The sequence below is a fragment of the Propithecus coquereli genome, unplaced genomic scaffold, assembly GCF_000956105.1.
Source record: "Propithecus coquereli isolate 6110/MARCELLA unplaced genomic scaffold, Pcoq_1.0 Scaffold416, whole genome shotgun sequence".
Lineage (NCBI taxonomy): Eukaryota > Metazoa > Chordata > Mammalia > Primates > Indriidae > Propithecus > Propithecus coquereli.
The window spans coordinates 1,947,684-1,973,342 of record NW_012149908.1 but is presented as its reverse complement, the minus strand read 5'-3'; the positions used below and the strand labels follow the sequence as shown (position 1 = coordinate 1,973,342).

At 43.6% G+C, this 25,659-nt stretch overlaps 1 protein-coding gene across 2 annotated transcripts in view; it reads right to left on the bottom strand.

Moving 5' to 3' along the window:
* PHACTR1 (phosphatase and actin regulator 1) overlaps positions 1–25,659 on the bottom strand; it is a 561,725-nt gene that overhangs the window by 88,935 nt on the left and 447,131 nt on the right. For both annotated transcript variants that reach the window (XM_012653162.1, XM_012653161.1), the window contains 2 exons: positions 22,774–22,854; positions 2,224–2,391 (listed from right to left, as the gene is read on the bottom strand). In XM_012653162.1, coding sequence (XP_012508616.1) covers positions 2,224–2,391; positions 22,774–22,854 — 249 coding nt within the window. The remainder of the gene's footprint in view (positions 1–2,223; positions 2,392–22,773; positions 22,855–25,659) is intronic.

The following is a 25,659-nucleotide window of genomic DNA, read 5'->3' as shown; positions in this document are numbered from 1 at the left end:
GTCTCCTCATGGTCTGCAGGGAAAGCAGCAGGTTTTTTGGGGGGCAGTAGCAGGACTGGTTTGGCTGAAGGATCTTGGGACAGGAGGACTCCACACTCACTGGCAGAGGGACTCTCTTCAGACACTGAGGGGACAACCACATGATACACAGGAGACATTACACAAACGCAGTGCAGGCGGGGCCGGCGGGGGACACAGGACAGGGACACGGGATAGCAACACAGCAGAGCGCCGACTGCTTCGGGTCACCACGCACGTGTGGAGGGTCACAGTGAGGACACCGGGAATCCGACAGAGCAGGAGGGATGTAGAGGGGGCAGAGGAAGAGAGAGGGAGAGATGGAGAGAGCGAGAGGGAGAGAGAGGAGGGCGTTTTCTCAAAACCATCAGAAACTTTACCATTTCAGACTCGGCGTTCACCATACAAATCCTAGGATGCTCTGAAATGTGACTCGTGGGGCTACAGCAACAAGTGACAGGTTGGCAGGTATAGGAGATCAAGGACGAAGAGCCCCTCCAACCCCTGGCTCGGGCCCATTTGCCTTTTGCTGCAGGGAGGAGAGTGTGGGTTCAAACACGCAGGGAGTCTTGTTTTGCTCGTTGGGTCCCGCTCTGTCCTGCCCTCAGGTCTGGGACACCAGGGACTGATGACAGCCTGCCAGGCTGACACCACATGGGCTGCACCCACATGCCTCGGGTGGCTGCTCCTCTGGGTTCTGGTGCTCAGTGCTGAGCAGCCTCCTCCGAGTCAGTGCTCCGTAGTTTTAGGGACACCATCCTGCCTCTGCCACTGCGACAAGGCACAGATGCTGCAAGTCAACCCCTTCCATTCTTCTCCGTTCCTCTCTCCTCTTGCTTGCCAGAATTACAGTTTTCTTGTTTCAATTCACCCATTTCTCTTTGCTCTGCTTTGGGCCTGACTCTTTTCTCCCCCGAGGGGGAACCCCTGGCTGGCTCCTGTTTAGAGCTGTCCCTGGCCGGTAGCGCACACTTTCCTCTCATGATGGTAGCGTGGCCGATGACAGAGTGAAACTCTATGACCACTCTGGGATGACAGAGTTCACTAAAACAATCAAATCCATCTGATTCCAATGTCACAAGGAAGATGGGATTTTAAAAATTCACTGCTTTCTTTGGAGAACTCTCCCTGGGCCAGGCAGGGGGGAGGGACAGGGACTGTGACTCAGTCGCATACCCTCTCCCCTCCCATCACTGCCACAGCAAGAACGCCTATAAATGACTCCTCCCCGCTCTGCCCTCTGTCCTCCCGCTTGACGTGGGTAACAGTGTTCTGTGCAGCATCAAAGCCCTGCAAAAAATCCTCGTGAGCACTAAATTCTCCCCGTCCCAAGGGACAGTATTGCTATCAATGTGGGACCCACTGATGGAGCAATGACTCCAGTTCCCAAAGTGAAGCATGAGAGTTGACTTTGTGACACACCATCCCTCCCGGCCTCCCAGGTGACCTCCCATGGGTGTGGATTCTACCCTTGATGTGGCAAAGGGACATGGCCTTTCTGCCCATACTCCACATATTTCAACGGGTTCCTTCCCCTAGACTGGTCTCCTGACAACAAATACCACTCCTCACCAGCTGTTGGAGGGACCCATTTCTGGGCCAGTTAGGACCACTCTGCAAACCTGAGAGAATGAGTACTGGCCACTCAGACGACTTTGGACCAAAGAGGGAGGTGACCATCAGATGGCACCAAAAATCATGGATAGGCAGGATATAATTTAACCAGTAAACCACACACAATTTAGATGACAATGAAATTAACTGACTGTATCCAGTAAATTGATACAATTTACTAAATTGATATAATACCACCATTAATTGGTATGTTAAAGGGTATGCCCAGGCATTCGGAACAGACAAATTAGGTAGGTGCCAGTAGAAACATAGAATTTCTCAGCTTTACCTTAACAGAGATGAGTGTTAGAAAACAAAACAGTGACATTTTAAATGAGCAATATTACAAAAATAAGCCCTATCTCATTTAAAAAGATTAAGGTTATAAAGAAAGTTTTAAAAACTGTGGAACAATAAGTGTAAATACTCTCCATTTTGAAAACACTCAGTATGTACTAAAAACTAGTATGAGGTCAGTTTGATCCAAATTTCCAGATCCTTATGCTTAGAATATCCCAAAATACAGTCCCAAGTTCAGCCATGCAGCGCCACACTCTGAGTCCCACTCTGCAACCCTGCCAAGGGCATTACCTGGCCCGTCCATGATGTCTGAAGCTTGGAGCACCTCGTATGAGCAGGGATCCCTGGGCATTGGGACTGGCTCCATTTCGGACAGGGCAGGCAGAGACAGCTGGCTGGAGCTCAGGGACTGCCCGTTTTCCAAGGAGTCGTCTTCATTCGATATGGAAAGCTCCCCATCTGTCAGGAAAAGAGATTGCAGAGTTAGACAATGTCTGCCTTCCAGGAAAGGGCGACACTGACTGCCTGCTGCATCTAGATGCTTCTGAATAATCTTTATCAAGGTCAGTATCAAAAGCCAACATCTGTTCTTTAGCTTTTAAGACACTTTATCTTATCTTTAGAGGTATGTCTGTCTAACCATCAGGGCAACAATTTCCAGTGATCTTCAGCAATATGCCTGTTTTCTCTGTCTTTCTAATCAGCATCCATCACATTTTCTAGGCATTGTTTTTTTAAAAAATGAAAATGAATTAAAATTAATTTTTCCTCATCATTTTTAAAAACGTGAAAAAATTCAGCAGATCTCAGAGGTTGGAAAACCAAGATTGGGAATTCCTACTTCAGGGAGCAAAGGGCTTCATGTCACTCAACAAGCAGCAAGATCCCAGGAAAAGACTCATTCCTTCTTCAGGTTACCTCTGTGTCCAATTTCTCTAGGTGCTAAAGCTGGGTGGGAGTGGGCTCTAATCGCCCAAGGATGCCGGGAAGTGCCAGGATTCTCCCAGTGCCGGCCACCGATCATGCCGTGTGCCGCACACTTTGATCCTGCTTCAAGCTCAGCAAAACAAGGGCTAGCTAGTTAACACCACAGTGGCGGATCAAAGGCTCCTGTACAATGGCCATTTGTCAAATCGAAATTCCCCCAGTGTGATTTCATCCTAGCCCAGGGGAGTCTTAGATAACTAGACATTAAAGTCACATTAATTTTTAAAGAGGACTGAAAGCCATTCCAGTAAGATGAATAAACACCCAGATGAAAGACTAAGTTATACCTCGTCAGAAACACAGAAACCAGCAGAGCAAATACCTGATGTAAAACCAGAAGAAAGATGACTTACTTGTAGAAATGAAACAATGAGGAGACTCCAAGGTGAATCTTGGGTAAATACTCCTTTCCTTTTGCTATGTTGCACCCATCGTTATGATTTTATTTAGCAATGATATCTATATCTGTATCTATCTTTATATACACACATACAGGACTCCTCTATCCCCCCACCAATTAGAACTGGCCCAGTGAATGTATGTTCAATAGAGAAATGTACAAACCCTCAGGCTTTAAATAGCATATGATTCAAGGACATACGGTATTTGACCTGAATCTCCTGTAAACATGGAAAAAATATAATGAATATCAAAATAGTAACCTGAAGCAGACAAGCACTGGCATTTGAAGATTGTGTTGGTTTTTTTTTCTTCTTTTAATTCAGCCTTTTTGTATGCCCCAAATGGTAGCAGCAGTCATTATAATTGGGATCAACAATATGATTACTACTCATGAATAAGGAAACGAGAGCAGAGCAGACTCTAAGCCAATGCTCTGGAAATTACACAGCTGAACTGGGAGTCTTCGGCATGGGAAGGGCTGAGTGTTCATGCATCACCATCCCATAACGGATGTTCCCCAGTCCTCTTAACGTGCTTTTATTTAGCATGTTCAAACTGACGCCATGGGAAGTAGCTCTGCTTAAAGTTCCCGGTTGGAGGAATAATGATGCAGCTGCCATTCACTTTAAAACATCTCTAGGAAACCACTTTGATTCTCATGTTCCAGGTATAGTGAAAATCCTGGTTGAGACAACCGGAGGGGAAGGGGGTTTCAGTGCTGTTGCCAAGTTTTGCCTCTTTGGGACAAGGCTGCGTATACTTTAACAGTTATTAATAAACATACCATAGAAGCAACATTGGGAAAAAAAACCAGACGCAACTGCATTTGGATTACTGGAAACTCTCTCCATGAATCTTGGTTTCACGAAGGCAGCTGGCTTAGGCTAGTAACAGAGAAGCAGTATTGCTCACTCCTCTTGGCACATATTGACTCTTGAAAAATTGAGCTCCCTATGGATTAAAAGTGCCTTTGTTAAGGCACAAAGGCCCAAATCACTCTGGAGAGGAAGCAAGCTTGGGAATTCCCTTGTCCTAAATGCTAAATATACATTTCCTTTGAAAAAATAAAAATGGGAGACGATATAAGGTACTGATCATAGCATCACTCTAGTCAACAGAAATAGTTTCTTTTTTCTGTACATATTTTTCCTTGGTTGTAATCCTACTATGTATCAAATTTTGTGTCCTGCTTTTTTCCCTACTGTTATAAGCATTATAATAGGCATAATCAGCATTTTAATGATCATACTGGATGAATATACAGATGTTTACTTAGCTATCTCCCTATGGTTGGTCACAAAAGGATAGTTTTGTGCTATTATGAAAAAAATGCAACAAAGACCATCTTCCTATATACAGCTTTTTTCTGCAATTAGAATTCTTTTCCTTTAGAATAAATTCCAATAAATGAAATGTATGTTTATTAATATTCTAAAGTCCAGTGGATGTTGTGAAATTGTTTTTCTAAAGGGTTTTCCAATTTACACAGTTAGCAGCAATGTACACACCACAAACATATCTTAGCTTTTGGTAATTTCTTTAACATTAAGATTGGTAACCATTTTATCTATCTATTCATCCATCCATCCATCTATACAGACATACACACAGACATACAGGTACACAGACACACACACACACACATATACATATCTAGTAGAAGTAAAACTAATAGGTACAATACATTCATTATTATCATTTATGACTAAGATGGGTAGTTAACAAAAGTGAAAATCATTTGATTCTGAGTCATATAATATGGGGATAGAATGATTCTGCCACTTTTCAGTACTATTTAACAATCTTTTTAATGACATTTTCAAACACACACACACAGTAGAAACATTACTGTAACGGTCCTTGTATACCCATCATCAAGTTAAGGACTTAGCTGGGTATTCCTAATGCTTGGTAATTCTAAGTGCGAGTAATCTGAAGATTAGTCAGGCTGTCCATGTCATTTTACTATTTACTAGTACTGTTTATCAGCTTCTTTACCAGCATTTTAAAATTCGCATTATTTAAAAAGCCTGTCCCCATGTCCTCACAGGAAGAATTTAACCCTCCAGATTAAAATGGATGATTTGCGCTTTTACCTACCCAGGACATCGCCATCTCTTGTTATCATGGATGAGATAGCGCTCACTGAGTGTTGGAAATTATTTTGATGTTTTACCTTCTAAAGTTCTCTATGATAATGGCTTTCAAAAATGGCACACGATGACCTCCAATCATAAGATGCTTTCTACAGGAATTAGTAAAATGCCAACAGGAGGAAGGGAGAAGGCAGAAGAGATGAGATGGGTTGGGGCAACGGTTTTCAAACTTTAGCAAGCATCACGGTCCCCTGGAGGGCTCCTCCTGCATCTCCGACCCAGTAAGTGCAGGGGGAGACCTGAGAACATGCATGTCTAACAAGTTCCTGGGTGATGCTGGTGCTGCTTTTGCCGGTCAGGGTCCCACAGCGTAAGAACCACCGGGTTAGGGGTAAGGAGTTGGGCAGGCAAGAGAGCCTGCAACGACAACTGCGCCTGGTCACGATGAAGTTCAGGGCGAGAAGCACTTACGGTGTGGCCACCATGCAACAGAGATGGTTGGTTTAAGCCTCAGAGAGGACACGAAAGCAGGAGGTTGCAGCATCTAACTGTGGATGACGAATATGAACTTGTCACAAAGGACAACGGGGCTGGAGAGGGCAGGAGGGTGAAGTGAGCCAGAGGCAGACATATCTGCCAAGGTAGAATCAGGTCACAAAAGCAGCAGAGAGCAGTAGGCTCAAGTTAGCATAGGTCAATGTCATGAATTTATTGAAATAATGAGACAGAAAGCAATGGATCTAAGATGTCAAACTGGCCATGGAAATTGTGCCGGCCTTATCCTCCTCTTCTCATGAGGCATAAGAAACAAAGATGCTAGGAGAGTCAAGCTAACACCAAACCAGTGAGAGTGAATGAATTCATTCAGTTGACAAACAGCTGTTGAAGCCTGTAGTAACAACATGCGACACGTACCAGAAACCACCAACCCTCACAATGAGCTCATGAGGCAGGTAGAGGTTTGCCGTTAGCTTGTTACGTAGAAACTACTGCCCAGTTGGCTGCCTTCAGAGCCCTGGAGCTTAACCACACCCCAGCCTTCCTCCCCTCCGGATCAGGTGTGGTGCCAAATGCTAAGGAGAAAACAGACATGCAGTGGGGGAAGAGGGTGGGGCGGGCTGCAGAAAGGCAGACCCAGGGTGGAGCCACCGTGAGCCACCTGCTGTGAGAGTTGGGAGAAGTTAAGCCCTCAGAAGTAGATGAAGGAAGATAAGGGGTGAAGGAAGACAGAAGACGTATGCTCCGAATAGACGCATACTACACGTTAGGGCAGGATCTTGTCCTGCACAGAACTGTTCTCAATGTCAGTATGATTTATGTAAAAGTTTTGATTCAGAGGCTTGGCTCAAAAGACACACTCAAAAATTTTTTGCTTGGTTTAGTTTAATTGCATCCGTCTCTAGTGGATGTCGCCTTTGTGACTGTATTCCAAGTGTTTTTCTGCTTGTTTTTGATCATTTGTTGTTTCATTGTTGTTCTTTGTTTGCTTTAGAGATACTCTTTGGTTTGGGGTGATCAACATCAACTTCTGCTCAATTAAATTTTCTCAAAGCTCAACGTTAACTGAAGTTGTTTTTATAGGTGAACGTCACCACGGAGAATCTCATGGATACCTACGTAACAGCAATTTCTACTTTAAAAAAATTGTATGAAGAATGGATATTTCACTCTGAAAAGGTTCATGGCCCTTCGAAATTTAAGAAAGTGTCAGTTCTAATTCTAAAGAACAAAATACTCTAAGAAATTTAAGCTCACCACTGAATCTGATTTTCTCTGATATGAGTTATTGTTTATATGAAAATATGTTTAAAAATATATTCTGCTATATTTAGATTTGGAAATGTGGAAAATGATTTCTATGATGCAATGTAACTGTAAAATTCTCATCAGAAAATTTGTAGGATATATGGACACCAGAGAAAATATGTTTAAAAATATTTTCTGCTATATTTAGATTTGGAAATGTGGAAAATGATTTCTATGATGCAATGTAACTGTAAAATTCTCAGGAAAAAATTAACAACAAAGATGAGAAGACCTATTTGAAGAACACTATGATAGAATGTATTATTTATTTATTATTTTATGGTTAAAACATTGTAATTTTTATATTTTTAAACTTTTTTTTTTTTTTTTTTGACAGAGTCTCACTGTGTTGCCCGGGCTAGAGTGCCGTGGCGTCATCCTAGCTCACAGCAACCTCAAACTCCTGGGCTCAAGCGATCCTCCTGCCTCAGCCTCCCAAGTAGCTGGGACTACAGGCATGCGCCACCATGCCCGGCTAGTTTTTTCTATATATTTTTAGTTGTCCAATTAATTTCTTTCTATTTTTAGTAGAGACGGGGTCCCGCTCTTGCTCAAGCTGGTTTCGAACTCCTGAGCTCAAACAATCCGCCCGTCTTGGCCTCCCAGAGAGCTAGGATTACAGGCGTGAGCCACCGCGTCCGGCCAAAACTTTCTGATTTTTAATTTGCAAAATGAAATGCCGTACAACAAACAGAAGAAAAAAGCAGCACAATGGAAACGTGTGTGCTAAATATAACTAATAAAAGAACAAACTATTCCAAGTAGGAAGAGTATTTGTTCAGGTAAACAAAAATCAAGGCCCAGGTGCCACTTGTACAATGCATAACCTTGTTAGGAATGAGAGAAATGCGGATGAAATGGCCGTGTGGGTGACGTTGCTGCAGGAAAACGTGTTTGAAATAATGTCAAGTACAAAAGCAGGAATGCGGAACACTATGCACATGTTGATTGCAATGACTCGAAACGAAATACGTGTGCAGGTTGGCCAAGTTCTGAAGTGAATTGGGCACGGTATAAGTAGAATTTAATGACCATTAACTTTTATTTTCCTGTAAAGATGCTTACCTTTATAAAAGCTGATACAGAAAAATTGCATGCTGCCATGTTAAATTAAATGAAAATAATAATGGTTTTTGTTAGAGGGGATAACCCATTCCTCAGGTTTCTGTGAGGAGGAATTTCCCCCAAGCACTCCTGATGTTTGCCCCCACCCTTGCCACTGCTACCTCACTGCTGGGACATAAGCACTGGTCCCTGTGTTTCCACTGGGCGAAGCCATCTATCCTCTCTCCTTCCCAGCCTGGATCAGTATTGATTCAGGACTCCGACTTCCCCACTTGGTGGGCTGGTTCCAGGTTGAGGCTTAGGGGGAGAAGAATTATCAGGCCCATCTGACTTCCTCCATGCCAGCTTTTAACAGTGATAAAGGCGATATTCTACTTTGCTTTCCTCTTTGTCTTATTTCTTGCATGATGCAGAAACTCAGAGACAGAAGAAGAGTGCTAAACGTGGGTCCCTGAAATCCATAACAATCTGAAGACTCAAGGGAAGAGAATGCTTTTTCCATCTCGGGTAAAAAGAAATCGAAGGAGTGGCGGATAGGCGCTAGGAAGGAAGGTGTCATCAGCTATAAACCACGCTCTCCTGGGACGCCTGCGAGCACCTCGCCTTTACTCTCAGGTGTAAAGAAGCAGGAGCTGCAGCAGAAAGGAGCCCCAGCCTGGAGTGTGGGGAGAGCTGTGTTGCCATCCTTGCCGTCACAGGATGCGACAAGCTACCTCACTTCTGGGGACGCGGTGTCTGTCCCTTGGAAACAAAAGTGCTGTGTTAGAGGATGCCCTACTTGCTTCCAGATCAATGTATTCTCTGTATGGGTACTGGAAGAGATTTTAAAAAAAAAAGCCCCCCAAAGAACTTGCAAATCAGCAAGAAATGACAGATGAGCTAATACAGCAAAGTATTTTATATGCAGCTTTTCTTTCTCCTGTCTGACTTACTGTTTGGGCTTATTACAGCAAGAACTAGGAAGTAAACTAATGGATTTCTGCTTTATTGTTAGTGAAATAAATTTTATATTCTTATTTTTAAAAAACTACTAAGTAAAATTTCCGTGTAGATCCAGAGGTTTGTGCTCTACATACAAAGCCTCTGTACACAGTAGAGAGACAGGGAGGAAGAAATGAAAGACAAAAGAAACATTTTTGGAGTATCTTCTGTGCGAAGTACGATGTTGGACATTTTATAATAAGTACGATGTTGGACATTTTATAGTGATAGTAATACTAACCACCCCTGAAACAAGATAACAATATTTCAAGAACTTACTATGTGCGAGGCTGTGTTCATTTTATCTATCCGTCCATCCATCCTATGAAGTTAGTACCTAAATTATCCTAATTTTATAGAGAAAAATGAACACTAGAAGTAACTTTTGCGAAGTCACGTAATGAATAGGTGCTGAGCTAGCACCATGTGGTGTGTGAGATCTCATTTAAAGTGATTTATTTTGAAATCTTAATTCCTTAAGGATGGCAAGAAGAATCCAGCAATCCTTTACAAATAAGACATGTAGTTGTCACAGTTAAAACTCAAATTCTGTTAACTGTTAGTCCTTATAGCAGAGAATAATGAACAACATCATGAAATCATGGTTACATTTATGCTTCTGTTGTAAAAACCACATTATTACATAAGTGAAATGTCATGTGACAATTTCAGGCTGAAAACATTAGGAAGCCTTAGCTACACTGCGTCTTTGTTGGTAATGCAAATGTGTAGAATTTACACATGCACGCTTGTGAAAATTCAAACACATTTCAATTTACTGATGATCACCAATGTCTATAATTAAAGCAAAATAAAAAAAGTCAAGCCACTCTATGTTGAAGCAAATAATTATCCTTGTGAAGACACAGGAGAGGAACCTAAAGAAAGCATTTGCTAATTGCTCTTTCCCTCTGAGACAAGAGCTGCTGTTCAGCTTGTTCTGTTCCCATTTTAGCTTCACAGACGTGCCCTTTGACCAAAAAGCGCATCTCAGACTCAGAGTTGAAGGTGCTACCCAAAGAAGTGTGACTCTGGTTGTGGTGGTGGTCCTAATATTAGCGAGCCTTTTTTTTTTTACATTAATATATATTTTCCACTAGAAAAAAAAAATGCACTCATTAAGGGGGCTTAGCCATTGTTTTGTAACTCACAGAGCTTTGAACACATTTCTGCTAATCCCAATAATCTTTTAAATCACTGCAATTGAAGCTGCTAGCGGCTCCCACAGTCAGTGAAATGATATGCTAGAGCAACAGTTAACTAAGAAATAACTTGTCTAAGGATTTCATCGATGGATTAAAAGCTTTAAGCCTAAGAAGTTGAAAATAGCTCCCTGGCATTTGTCAACTTCCACTGGAGGTATTTTCTTCAATTTGTCTCATTTTAGGGAGTTGATATGACTACAGTGATACTACATGTATAATTTTATAGAATTTTAAACATATATAGAGTATAGAAAGCATTATATTTCTATTAAACACTACCTATTTTCTAAGGAGTGTTATAATCCTTTGATTCTCGGGCATTTAAAAAGACTTGAAAGTCGTATTTAAAACAAACAAACAACCGCAGGAGCTCCTTGGCACGTTTTCTTTTCCAGTGAGGAAAGGTCATTTTGCAGTGTGTATGTGTGTGTGTGTGTGTGTGTGGGTGTGTGCATGTTTTATGTATGTGTTTAAACGTTGTCTGTGCCCCATCAGGATTTACGGCAGACACTGAAGGATCCATAGGACCAAGCAATCTATATGCTCAGAACCCATAAATCAGAGAATCTTCCAGTTTATCTTCTATTTCTATCTGCAGTAGAAGTCTTTGGGTTATTCATATAGTTAGCATATACGCAAGAACAATTTTTCAAGAGCCACGAGGTTCTTTACTTTTTGACACAGGCATCTTTGTGACTCTCAGAATCCTTTTGAACCAACTGCCTTGAAGATCTGTGCAAAATGTATTTCAATCTCAGAATTTAATTGATTCTGTGACACTCTGATTGGATGATTTCATACACGGAATAGAATGGTACGTGTTTCTGTGCTCGAAGAATCACCTTGCTTTTTTAGTGTTGCTGTTGTTCTGGATTTAATATCCCATTTTGATTTTAGTAGGCTTTTCCTTTTTTGTACAGAGGTCTTTGCTAAAACATTAAATATGTGAAGTGCAATGACTTTCCATCACAAAAGTGGCAAAGACATTGACCTTGAATAGCTTGTTTCAGTTGCACGTCCCTGTAGCTATTTCCTGCTGAATTTATTAGTATTTACCCCTTTGACTGCATCTCATGGTCAAGAAACCACTGCTCATGTGGAATCTGGGCCGTTTCTTGGAACTCGAGCCTATTGGTGACACGAACACTTTGTTGCATCAAATTGTGCCTGTCTCCCAGATGCGTTTCTTTAACCTGTCCTAGGCATGGTTATGTCTCCTCAGCAATCCTCATGTCAAGTGCATTGGCTCTGACATTATCTATCCTGATGAACTCTGATGGTTCTGACCACCGCTATTTCTGGTAATGACTCTAGCTTTATGATTTGCAGCTGGAAATAGGAATTACCATCTTGCTATCCCTGGGCATTTTGATGTCAGAAATGCAACTAGAGCAGGGATTGAATATAAAATGAACGCAATGTCACAGTTTCTCTTCAATGCAGTAGGATAGTCTGAATCTCACAGAATCATATAGCATTGTGCAAGAGGCCTCTCATTGTTAATAGGGTAGCCTGGCTCAGACCGGAATTCAAGATTTATAAAAATCCTTAATGGCTAGAGCCGGGGGAGGGAAGAGATAGGGGCTGACCATTTCAGAATTTAAGCAGCTCTATTTCTCTAGGTGAACCGTCGAAAAGGGGACCCACTAGCTACATGTGATGTTATTCAAATTCACTAAAATTAAATAAAATTCACAATGCAGTTCTGCAGTCAGACTAACCACATTTTAAGTGCTCCACAACCATACATGGCTAGTGTATCGGCTAGCACGAATGATGGAATGTTTCCATTCCTGCCGAAAGTTCTACTGGGCAGCACTGCTCAGGGTAGACTTAAAAATCAAAATGATGGGCCTAACACATGTGCGAAAGTAAATCCATCTCTGGAATTAAGAGGTTATAGTGATGCTGCTAAACTAATTTCCATTGCAATGAGTAGTCGGCTTAGTGGACCGTATTCCCTTTAGAGAAACTGTACTGGTGAGAAGGCGGGAGCGCTGGGACAGGGGACAAGCTCTGGAGCACATGCGGACAGCGGGAGCCCTGAGAGCAGCAGCACAGAGCCACAGAGGTGGGCAGGGCCTTTGGACAGGCCTGGGGTCTCACAGTGGAGTCCCAGCTCTGCCTGGGTGGAATCAGGGAGGGCAAAGAGGACATGGGAGAGCATCAGGGGAGGGCGGAAGAGCAGCACAGGGCAGGTGGCCGGTGGAGACCAGAGCTCACGTCTATTGAGCACTGACTCTAGGCAGCAGTGGTCTGGGATCCCAAGTCGGGCTATGTCCTTTTATCCTCTGACAACGCCATGAGAGGACAGCAAGGGCCGGGATGGAGTCGGAGAGTTCATCATTCCCTGGGCATTCCCAGAGACGTGAGGACGATCACCTGGTTGCTAACAGAACGCCTTCGATCCAACAGGCTGGGCCTGGAATAGTGAGTGAGGGTTAAAGGAAAGCGTGGCCTTGCAGGCTGGAGCAGTCTGGGCTCGTGGGGTTATACTCAGCCAGAAAGCAGAGTCCAGAGACATGAAAGGTGTGCTGTACTTTCTACTGATAGAAAATGAGAGAGCCAGGACCGGAAGCCCAGGCTCGGGACTCCCACAGGTACTGCTGTTTTACAGATATTTCCTGGCGGGGACGTCGGGGGCGGGTGGTTAAGGCTGATGCCCCATTGACTTGTTTAACTCTACCTTAAGTCCTAGGCAAAAGTATGAATTTGGAAAAGGTTTGTTTTTTTTTTTTTTTGAGACAGAGTCTCTCTCTGTGGCGTCAGCCTAGCTCACAGCAACCTCAAACTCCTGGCCTCAAGCAATCCTCCTGCCTCAGCCTCCCAAATAGCTGGGACTACAGGTGTTTGCCATCACGCCCAGGTAATTTTTCTATTTTTAGTAGAGATGGGGTCTCGCTCTTGCTCAGGCTGGTCTCGAACTCCTGACCTCAAGCGATCCGCCCCCCTCGTCCTCCCAGAGTGCCAGGATTACGGGTGTGAGTCACTGTGTCCGGTCTGGAAAAGGTTTTCTAAGCTATGGCCAGCTTTCCTTTACTAGCTGCCAGCTTCCCAAACTTTGGCTGGCCTTCTCATGGTAAAGGTCAGCGCAGGTCAGTGACGGCGGAGTGAGGACAGGGCATCAGAAGGCTGGGGCAGGTGGGTGAGGCCAGGATGCCCGCTGTGCTCAAGGCGCCCTGCCTTGCTCTGAGCTCACAGGAGGCGTCCAGACAGGCGGTTCGAAAGGGTGGTTTCACGGCGGTATTCCAACATGGATTCACACCAGGCGGCAGCACCCAGCGAGCTGACTGTCCTTGCAATACTTAAGTTTATGGAAACATTTGTCAGAATTAGGGGGAAAATATCTAGTGGTTATCTCCAAAAATTCTCGTCAGTGAGACAGGAGGGTGATTCTGAAGAATGCTTGGGGTAATGTTTATTTGCTCTTAGTAAAAGATACTAAGAAGATACAGGCCTCTCTCATTCCTCTGGATACAGTGGTATGTGCACACGAGGCTGGAATTACTGTAGCCATCTTGTTACTGTGACGAGTTGTGACCTGAGGATGGCATCCCTCAGCCACGTTACGTAGCTGACGAACTAACCAGCCCTGAAGCTGCCCTTCCACTGGACTTTATCATGTGAGATGCATTTGTTCATTCACACAGTAAGTTTGAAATGAGCACCGACGAACTCTCTAAGCGTTGCTGAAGGCATTTGGGATACTTTAGAGGATAAACACACAAAGCTGTGCTTGCAGATTTTCTAAATTTGCTTATTTTTCAGCCTCTTTGAGTTACGGTCTTTATTATTTGCAAGCAGAGCATCTTAAGTTACACCCTGCGGACTGCATATTGGCTTCACAGGTAACTGAACAACCTATAATTAAATAGCACAAAAATAATCAAAAGGACACTTCTTGTTCCTTGTCTTTCTCTCGTTCCTTATCTTATTGGACGTGTCTGCATCTGACACTGTGGACCATTTTCGCCCTCACTAAGCCACAGCCTCTTGGCTTGGCTTCCATAATGCAATGAAAAGGTATTTCTGGTTTACTTCCTATTATTAATAATTCTTTGGCCACTTCTCAGTCTTTGAGGGTTTTTCTTACTCCCAGATCATTTTTTTTACTCCCTGAATATTCAGTGTTGGGGTTCCATGGGGTTTTCTGTCAGGGCCACTTATTTTCATATTCCACGTTCTCTCAGAGAAATACCATCCACCTATAAAACTCCACAATGTGTATGTTGTGTATTCACTGACGATTCCAAACTATCTGCAGCCCAGATCAGCCTCTAGAGCTTCACATCTATGTCTTTAGTGTCCTACTTAGACATTTAGATATCTCAGACTCAGCAGGGCCAAATCATCACAATATTTTGTGTCCTAAACTCACTTCTCTGGGGTTGCCAGCTCACTGAGTGGCCCTGTCCTGGCCCACCCAGTCGTCCAAGCCTGAATCCTAAGTATCATCCCTGCCCACTTCCTTTCTTTCACTCCCCCGCCATCTCAGCTGTCACAGGGCCCTCTTGCCCTGTCCTCCTATGACTCTCCCATCTGTCCTCTCTCTCTTTGCCCCATGCCTACTCCCCTCGTTCCCGCTACCCACCATCACATCATCTGAATCCAGCAAGAGCGGCTAACTCATCTCCTTGACTCATGTCTGGGACTCCCCTATAGGCCCAGTGATGAGGCTACAAGTTTGATTGTGTAGAAAACCCTCCCAACAGCTCTTCACTGTTCTTGAGCTAAAGAATGAACACTGAGTACGGTTTTCCAGCCTGCATGATCTGCCCTGACTCCCCTTTCCCTTACAAACATGCTGGGCACTCACTCTTCCCCTTCAGTTTATTCCCAACTTGGTGCTTCCAATTGTGCTAGAATTCTGCTTGCAATGTTCCCCCTAACCATCCCATCTTCTCTAGGATAATTCTTATACATCCCGCAGGGTTCCTCTAAGACACCGCTCCTGCCACGATGCCATCTTTAAGTCCCCAGGCCTGGGTGGGTGATGCTTCCAGGTGCTATCTGCAAATCCTATACTTTCTCCACCATAATTGCCAAGCTGCCTAAACTCATCACCAGGACTGTAAGTTCTATTAGCCAGGAGTGCCTGGCTTGTCCTCTTTAGCATTCCTGGTGCCCAGAATGGTGCCTGCAACATAACAGGTACTCACAAATATGTGATGAATGAATAAATTTACCAGGGAATGCTTACTCATTACTAAAATAATAATAATGATTTCATTAATTCTTTTGGCTTGGAATAGTGGTTTTCTGAGAGAACAGTGTTGCTTAGGATAATTTTTATCACAATTTCTCTTTATTGTTTAAACCACTTTCCATCTGTCTCCATTTGACACCTTTACATTTTTAAAGGTGAATTTTGTTTAAAAAACGAGTCTAGGTAAATCCATTGTATTAAGTGCTCAGGTGCTACACAAATGATTATACGTTGCCGATGCTGGAAGCAAACGCTCCTTTCATTTTCACACAGTTACTCCAAATCACAGCTTTCCGAAGATGCCATTTCTAGGTGAGACATCAGAAACTGCTAAAAATGGTGACTAGCAACGGTGCCTGGTAAAGGTTGTGAAAAGCATTTCCTATAAACTTCAAGATTTTGAAAGTCTATGCACCTGGAATACCAGATAAACCGTGGGATTTAAGAAGGCTCAAGCCTACATCTGTCTCCTCTAATACAGAAGAGTTTTTATTTTTAAAAGATGATGACCTTTTCATTTAAATATCAGGCTTTTTCCTCCCCGGTGCCAGAGAAGGAAAAACGCAACGTCTGTGTAAAAGAGTTGTCTGTTGCAGAAAGCTTCTGTTTGTGTTTATAATTAAAAGTAACAACCTCCAACATGTTGCTCTAACCTGATTAAGGAAAAGAAAAACACACTTCAATGCACTTTATTGTTTGCTATGAAATGTTATCTCTAATTCCCAGCACACAATGAAAAGCGAAGCTGCTCTCTGGGACACTGTCAGTTTTATTCTTTTCTTGCAAGATACACGTCCTCCTGCTCTTTCCCCCTCCCTGTGAGATTATCTCTTTTCCCAGGCCTAGGTGGGCTGCAGTGGGTTGAGCAGCCTCAACTACATCACTGCAGGCTGACACATTTAGCGCAGAATTGTCTAACACGCAGGGATGCCGTGATTTCATCTGACGGTAGAGAGAGGGTCTCTCTCCCCAAGCCCCCACAAGGGACGCATTCATGTAAATTAAATAAACCCATACTACACGAAGCAAGTGACATTATGAGAACTGAGGTTTCACGGGGAAATCCAGTGGTGAAAACAATAGCACAACCACCACTGTTACCCCTAGCATTCTATAAATACAGCTGTGTGGTTATTCGTAGAGATTATATACAATAACCACTAATAGTAATATTTATTAAGATCTTCCAACTACCAATGTGTACAGCTTTCCTGTGTTCCTATAAATTCCCAATGAAGGACATGTGGTCTTAGCAGAGATTTTTAAGAGTTCACACTTACTGGCTAGGGCTTAGGTGAAGTCAATCACCTCTTTGGGCTTTAGTTGCATCATCTCTACGTTGGAATAATAACAGTAGCTAGGCCAGGTGACTTTCCTGAGATCCCTGCTAAGTTTGAGAAATAGCATCACTATTTTACTAAAAGTCAAACAGTATGCAGCTGACACTTGAACAACGCAGCTTTGAACTGCGTGAGTCCACTTACTTATTTTTTTTCCCAACCAAACACAGATCGAAAATATAGTATTCCCTGGATGCAAAACCCATATACAGAGGGCTGACTTTTGTTATACACGAGTTTCGAGGGGCCGACTGCAGGACTTGAGCATGTGCAGATTTTAGTGTGTGTGTGTGTGGGGGGGGGGTGCAGTCCTAGAACTGATCCGCCACAGATACCGAGGGACATCTATACTGTCTTTGGTATATTTTCCCCCATAACACATAGAGACACTCTCCGAAAGTATTTGGCATCCATGTATTTAAATATGAGGGCTGTCTGGAAAGTATCCAGCCATTGTTAATACAATAAATGTCTCTATTTGGTTGTATACTTTCCGGACAGCCCTCGTATGTACGTAATATAATACCACCTACTTAAATAAAAGTTTCATGGACCATAAAACTGAATGATAAATAAGGCGACCAGTGTTCCTAGTGTTCTGGATTTTGCCAGTGCAGGTGAATACACCAAGTCACATGAACATGCAAAAATAACCTCACGCTTGCATTTGTTGCTTTCAATAAGCATTTTCTGAACGTCAACCTTGTCCCAGGTACCGCTGTCAACCCCGGGCTACCTCAGTGAACAGAGCAGACAAAGACCCCGGCCCCGCCTGGTGGAGTTTACTCCCAGCGGGGAGAGATAGGGGAGCCAAATCTAACATAACGAACACATAATTTAGAAAGCATGTTTGAAGACGATGAGAGAGAGAGAAAGAAAAGAAGAAGAAAGAAAACTGCCAAGGAGGGTAAGGGGCCTAAGAACTCAGAGAAGGCGATGACAATTTTCAACCTGGTGGTCCTAGCAGAAGAGACCCCCCGAGAAGGTGACATCTCAGCCAAGACTGGAAAAAAGAGCTAACCATGCAGGTATCTGGGGGAAGAGGGTTCTAGAAGATGGTTCTACAGTGGTACCAGGGAGAGGGAATTTGTAGGAGGTATGTAGGGAGTTAAAACAAACATTAGGGGTTGGAGGGCAGATCATGCAGGAACTTCCTGAGTGAAGTATGCAGCCACCGCAGGCCTTGGGCAGCAGGGTGTCTTGCTCTGATTAACAGAGAAGTGAGAAAGAGGCAAATGCAATATAGAGGGCTTAGTTTAAAAGAAACATACTGGGTCAATTTAAAGAACTTAAGAACCTGTGGATTAAGTTACATGTTGCTTTAAAGTAGCAGTAGGACCAAGTTTTAGAGTCTGGGTGCCCAGGATCTCGTTTTAGCCACCTGATCACCTCATTTAGGTCTCTGTGAAAATATCACCTCCCCCAAGAGGTCCTCCACGATTGCGTTTACCTAAAATCACAACCCCTTTCCCTGCTAATTGTTTTTTCTCCAGAGTGCTCATTATTCCTTGAGAATATATAATATACTTATTACTTCTTATTTTCTTGAATAAAGCATGAACTCCAAGAAGGTGAGATTTTGCTTGTTTGGTTATCACTGTAGTTCAACAACTACATGACTACCCGGCAAAGAGAGAGCCTTTGGTACCAGTTTGTTGAATGAATGAATGAATGAATATTCCAGGAGTGCAGGAGAACTTTTTTTAATTAAACTTTGTTTAGTTTCTTCAAATTAAGATCTAATTTAAGCAAACAGGCACTAAGATTGAGGCATAAATAAAAATAAGCTGTCAGTCAAATTATAGATTATTTTCCATCTTAGTTGGTTTGACATGTCTACTATTTAGAGTGTTGATGGTTCATCTTAATGTTTACACTGTGTCCTTCATAAAATTATTACAGTTATAGTGTAGAAAATTTTGGAAATGGGAGAAAAATAACTTCTAATTATATGTCCCTCCTGCCATGGCAACTAACATAATGAAAAATTTTCTCTTCTGTAGTTTTCAAAGTATGCTGCAGTCTTACCTGGCCTCAATATATCTAGAGATCAAATGCTTTCCTCTGATTTTAAAACTTTTCTCTAAAGCTCCTCTGGACCCTAAACTTCTGTGATTTTATATGGAAGCCAATAAAAAAATATATAAGCTATCGAATATGGTCTTTATTTCTAACCTATCTCATTAAATGAAGCATTCCTATGCTAGTTCCTATAGACATTTAGGGTTATTTTTCTTAGGCACAAACTCTCATTTTGCCTGATTTGAAATCATTGACCAGTTGGGATTTTAACCTGCTACGAAAAAATACAGTTTTGAGAACTGTCAGAGTAATAAAACCTCATTAATTCTGAGCATATCCTGCTCAAATAGTTATGAATCTCAAATCACTATAGTTTATTTTCATACTTTCTATGAACAAGTGGGGCATTATTAGGCAAAAATCAATAATGTAGAAGAGAATGGAGGAGAAAATCTTACCTACTAAAGAGAACAAATTGCTTTTCTCCACATTAGTGGCGTCACGCACACAAACAGTAGGACTGCGGCACCGACAGAGGCAGGACCCGGAGGGCTGCACGCAGGCGGATGGGCCGACATAGCAATTACGAATCAATGCGGCAGCTGCCCGAGACCACACATCCCTGGTGGAAATGATTTTGCTGCCGGTAACTAGCTAGAGTCATGTCTGCTAACATGAGGAGGTGGCACAAAATGAGGAATCACCAGCCAGGCAATCTGGAATGATTGCTCCCAATCTATGAAATTTACATTTAAAACTAACAAGTTGAAAAAAACGATTAAAGTCTCTTTGCTACGTGCTGTTCATCAGGTTGTGGCAAAACAATTTTATTTGGTTTACCCCCCAGAATCTCACATACAGCAAGAGGAATGAGATTATAGAAGGGGAAGGATGAACGACAGGACAATGACTCACTGAGAGGCTCAGAGGACAGCAAAGTGGAGGCGTAAACAGGGAATCGAATTAGGCCGTGGGAGACTGGGTTCTCCGTGGACGCTGACATCAGTAAGGACATTCTGAGGAGGTTGTAGACCTTCGTACTTTTCAAATACTCAGCCAAAAGGTGACAGTTACATCTGCCTTTCCTAACTCTTGGGCTTGTTGACAGGGTCACCTAGCGTGAGGTACATAAAGGGTTTGAAAAAGCATAAAGGATGATGCTGATGATGAGACTAACTAATAAGCATCACAGCATGTTAGCATTTCTTGAGAACCTACAGGTCTCCAGCCACTGTTCTATTTTACATGTACAGTCTCATGTAATCCTCATCACAACATTATCCACACTTTCAGATAAAGAAACAGAAGCACAGAGAAGTTAAGCAACTTGACTAAAGTTGCACAGCTAGTCAGCAGAGGAACTGGAATTGAATCCAAGTAACCTGCTCCCAGGGCTCGTGCTGCAAACTGCTGATATAATGTAATATAAGCTCATGAGGTTAATGTCCGTGGTGCTACAAAACGGGTGTTTCTATCAGAAAATCCCATAGCAAACACAAACCTGTAAACCTACTATGTGCAATGATGTTTTAATTTTAGTCCCTCTTTTCTTCTCCTATTCCCATCATCCAAACGGCAAACATTTTTGAGAGTCTAATCTGCATCAGACGTTATCTGAGGCTTGGGGGATCCTGCAATAAGCCTCTGAGGCCCCTGGTCTCCTGCAGTTTATGTGCTAGTAAGGAAAGTCAGTCAACAAACAAACAAAAAAGAGCAGGCAGTGATAAGTGCAAAGACGAAAATAAAACAAGAGGTTGTGACAAGTGACAGGTGAGGAGCAGACAACCACTATTGGAGCACAGGCTGCGCGTCCGCTCTGTGCCTGCCGACGGAGAGAGAAGCAGGTGTGAACAAGGTACATCTGCTCTCAGGGAACTGCACAGGCCCTGTCACAATGGCCTTCTGTTTCTTTCCCTATGAAATGGGGCTTTTGCTCCTACGATCTGTGACTTCTTTCATTAAGTTAGGAAGCCACTTAGGCAAGACTTATCTGAATCCAGGTATTAGATGTAATAAAAATAATGTTACAGTAAAACTGTATTTTCTCCTTTAGAGTATTTCTGAAGTTTTATAGGTGAGATATACGAGTTGCAGGAAGAGAGGAGGGAGGAGAGGGACTGTTTAATTGGATCTGATCAGGCTTTAGCTGGGACCGTAATATTTATATAAGCACTTAGGTGCTTATTATATCTGTAGTCACATGTTTTCCACCTCTCCTGGGGAGTGAATGTGGAGGAAGGGGCTTCTCACGAAGCACGGAGATTTAAGGTCAACACAAGGGGTGGGGGGTTGGCAGAGTGAACAAAAGGCAAGACATTGGAGAAAAGTGACAAAATTACGGATTCTTTTCCCCTGGAGAGCTTAATCAGTCAAAGAAGTTATATTCTGTACGGCCTTCCCAGAAGCAGACAGGTAAAGTGACTCACCACCGGGAATCCTTGGCCCCAGGAGGCTCTGATGACGACAGAATGTGCTTTGCGACAGTACAACCGCACACACAGCCTCCGTTATCCCTTGCCGCCAGGGCAGGGCAAGAGCTACGCCGCTTTCTGCTTGTATTTCAGGCTGGTAATTTGTGCTAAGAGAAAATACTTCAAAAGTACCACTGGGAAGCCCTGTGACAGGAATGGATGCGGGAAGATGTACCAGAGGAATAAAGACCAACTCACAAAACAGTGGAATCCGAGAGATGTACCAGAGCCCAGAAACCTGACCCGCCTTTCTGTATTAGGACACAAACGAGGCATGGAGGATACTTACAAAAACACGGTAAACCGACTGCCTTGGCAGAATTACAGGAGCACTTTGACTACCAGGATGAGTCATTAAGTAGGATATTATGTGATTTAATAATCTGGCCCAAGAAATAGCACCAGCCTGAGACAAAGGAAGACCTGCCACAGACAACTACTACTGATGATGGTAACGAGATTGGAAGCGACGGTCTGTTATTGCACTTAAAGCCCTAACAGCAGAGTGTGGTCCTCAGAGTGGGAGAGAAGGAAAAAAGGGAAGACAGAAGAGAGTAGAAAGTGTAGCTGCAAGTTCAATTTAAACCAGCAAAGCTCTTAGAAAAGAGGAGAGAAGAATATTTGATATACCGTGTAAACCACTGCATACATCCGTATTTAATGACAGCGATCCACTAGGCAAAAGGTATACAGTATTCACTGTTAACACTTCCGGACACACTTACAGAGCATCTGAAGCACTGTATATATTATCATGTAAAATATCTTATGTATATAATTATATATTATCATTTTCTGTCCTTTAATTTCTTCTATTTTGGGAGACAGACTACCCAAAAGCCAAACAACAACAACAAAAAACAACCTGTTAAGGAACTCCTAGTTGCTTGTGGATTTTTAGCATTTGTCTTGGGAACCCTACTGCCTGCAGGAGGCTAAGCAATTACACCCACCCCAGCTGTGTGTGTCTGTGCCCCAACACACTCACACCGGTTCCTACAGCATTCCCAGGGCCGCATCGTTTTTCTTAGCATCCTGTCGTTTCATTCCGATGCTGAGAAAAGAGATGTTTCCCTCCTTCTGTGTAATACTGAGAGCTTTGGCACTATCTGCTATGTTCTCTTTTCCCTCCAGACTTGTCTGCAGTTTTAGGGGTTCAGTTCCTGATCAAGTGATGCAGAAATCCAAATGCAACTCCAAGACATACGCAAATGGACTCCGAGCGTGGCTCTTCGGCCGGGGGGCACCAGCGCTCCTTACCTTTATCGTAGATTTCCTTCAGGACCCCTCGCTTGATCAGCTCTTCTCTGCTTTGCCTCATGGATATTTTCCTTTCCAGGGCTACATGCAAAAGGCAAAGAGAGAAGCAGATGTGAGTAGTTCACACAGCTGTCTGTTAAAGGGTCCGGTGTTAATACACACAGCAATGTAATGTATGGGGAAGCTTCTGGAAATTACGCTCTGCTAATGTAAGCTAATGAGATATGCTAGTTAATACTTTTTGACACTATCATAAGCCTTTTAACCAGAAGCTGTTTAATCTTCAAAATAATCTTCCAATTACCTATGAGGTAGGCATTTTTATTTAATTTTATTTAACCCTGATTTATGGCTGAGCAAACTGCAGTATAGAAAAGCTCAATGACTTGTCAGAATCATGCTGCTACTGAGAAAAGGAACCAGGATCCAACGCCAGAGACACTACCTCTGATCTCAGCTTAACCTCTACGTCATACTGAGCTTCCCCGAGCATGGCACTGCTGTTTCACTGACCTAGTTCACAGAGATCACACCTCGCTTAGGATTTTGTTGCTTTCCAACTATTTTTTCAAAAATGGTATGAAAATATCTTCTGAGCAGCTCTGTGGACTGGCCTCCCACGGTGCCAACGGGTGGTCGGTGACCTCCACGGGACGTCCCCACCGCCTTCCCATCCAGCGCTCCAAGACAGAGCGGCCCAGCAAAGATGGAATTGTTCGGTTATTGAATGTGCCTCTGCCACACCTGGCTGCGCACCTGAGCCCACCGCGCGGACAGGTGGGGCTAGAGGAGGAAAGAGGAAGCACCGAGCACGCTGGGGGACAGATCACGTGGAAGCAGAGCCCGGGGTGGAGAAGTGAGGGGCTGCCCAAAGCGCAGGCCCACGGCTCACAGGAGGCCCCGGGCAGGGCCCAGGGAAGATGGGGCCGTTCCCGCGGCTGGCCCTGCAGGCACCGCACGCACCGAATGGGGAGAGGAGCGCTTCATTCTGCTGCTTTTGTCAGCTTGAAAATCCCCACATCCTTAGGAAACATAATTATTGAGGGGGATAAAACTAGTTATAAAATGAAGAAATTATTTTATGCAGACACATTCAGATACAAATTAATTAACTACTCATACCCCTCAGTAGAATTTAGTCCAAGGAATAGGAATAAGAACTAGAGAGACAGCAGGGAAACTGGGATTGTGGTTCTAACTCTTTGTCACCCACTAGCTACTCAAGTCACTCTGGGTCTGGGAAAGCACGGATGCCTCAGCCCAGCTCTTCCAGTTTCGCAGGCCCACGATGGGACCAGGACATCCGGACTGAGATGAAAGCTCTCTGGCTTATTCTCAGGCACAGCTTGGCTGAGAGTCACTGATTACATACTCCGGAACTTACTAAGAAATGTCATATTCTAGCTCCCTCTCTTAAATTATAATGAAGTAAGTGGTATGAGAGCGAAAAGGAAATGTTAGGTTAGGTCGTAGTCACACAGAGCTGACGGAGAACATACTAATACTGGAGACGTGCAAATCTACAAGCACAGAAGTGAGGGCAGGAGGGGAGGGTTACACAGGACAAGGGGCAAAGATGGGTGCGGGAACACCAGAGCGGCGTTTGTTTTGGGGGCTCAAGAGTTTTGCAGCCCAGACCGAAGGACATGATAGGGTGGCAGGAAAGCAGAAGGATGTTCTCTGTGCAGAAGAGAGCTTGGGAACGGCTGGAGAAGGGATAGGGAATTGCATGCAGTTGGGTTAGAAAGTTCTGCCTGATTTGAAAAGATCTGCTTAGCAGCACAGTGGCAGATGACTGGAGGGGGAAGGGTCACGGGGGTTTTAAGCAAGGAGTTTGTTACAGGTCTTCTGGGTGACGCAGCCACCAAATGTAAAGAGATGCTTTGCCATCCTGTTCTTATCCACATAAATCGGACAGATTTCTCTTAAACAAGATGATGTTTCTCAGGGGCTTTTCAGAACCACGGACTAGAGTGGATGGACCTGTCCACAGCACTGCAGGAAGCATCTGCAACGAGGTGGGCAGAACCCTGGACTTGGAAGCCCAAGACGCCCATAGCACGTGGATGTTCTCAGGCCAACCACTTAGCCACCCGGACCTCAGCTGTCACTAATCCAACCAGTATGGATCCACCGCACATGGTGAAGGGCACCTGCCAGGGCTAGAGGTGGTGGTGACCAAAGGGACAGCCCCTGCCCTCATAGAGTTTACAGATAACCATGACATTCAGTCTATCATCAAATAATGACGTTATCTAATGTGTGATTACAAACTAAGTTCTCTCAAAGGAAAGGGACATGGTCCTATCAGAGCATGTGATAAATAATGTCCCCTCCATGGGGTATTAGAAAAAGCTTTTTTTGTTTTTAAGAGACAGGGTCTCACTCTGTCACCCAGGCTGCAGTGCAGTGGCATGATTACAGCCCCATCTCTACAAAAAAATTTAAAAATTAGCCAGCCGTCGTAGGGTACACCTATGGTCCCAGCTTACTAGAGAGGCTGAGATGGAAGGATTGCTTGAGCCCAAGAATCTGAGGCTTCAGTGAGCTCAAGCAATCCTCCCACCTCGGCCTCCTGAATAGCTGGGACCATAGATGCACTCCATCATGCATCTATACATAATTTCATCTATGATGAAAATTAAATTTTCAATTTTTTGTAGAAGCAGGGTCTTGCTATGTTGCCCAGGCTGCTCTCTAATTCCTGGTCTTGAGCAATCCTCCTGTCTCAGCTTCCCAAAGTGCTGGGATCACAGGTTTGAGCCACTGCACCCAGGCTGAAAAGGATCCCTGAGATGAGATTTGAAAGATGAATATATCTTATCTCAGCAAAGGGCAGTCAGGTAGGAGCTAAGGGAAATGATCCAAACAGAGCAGGCTTGGCAA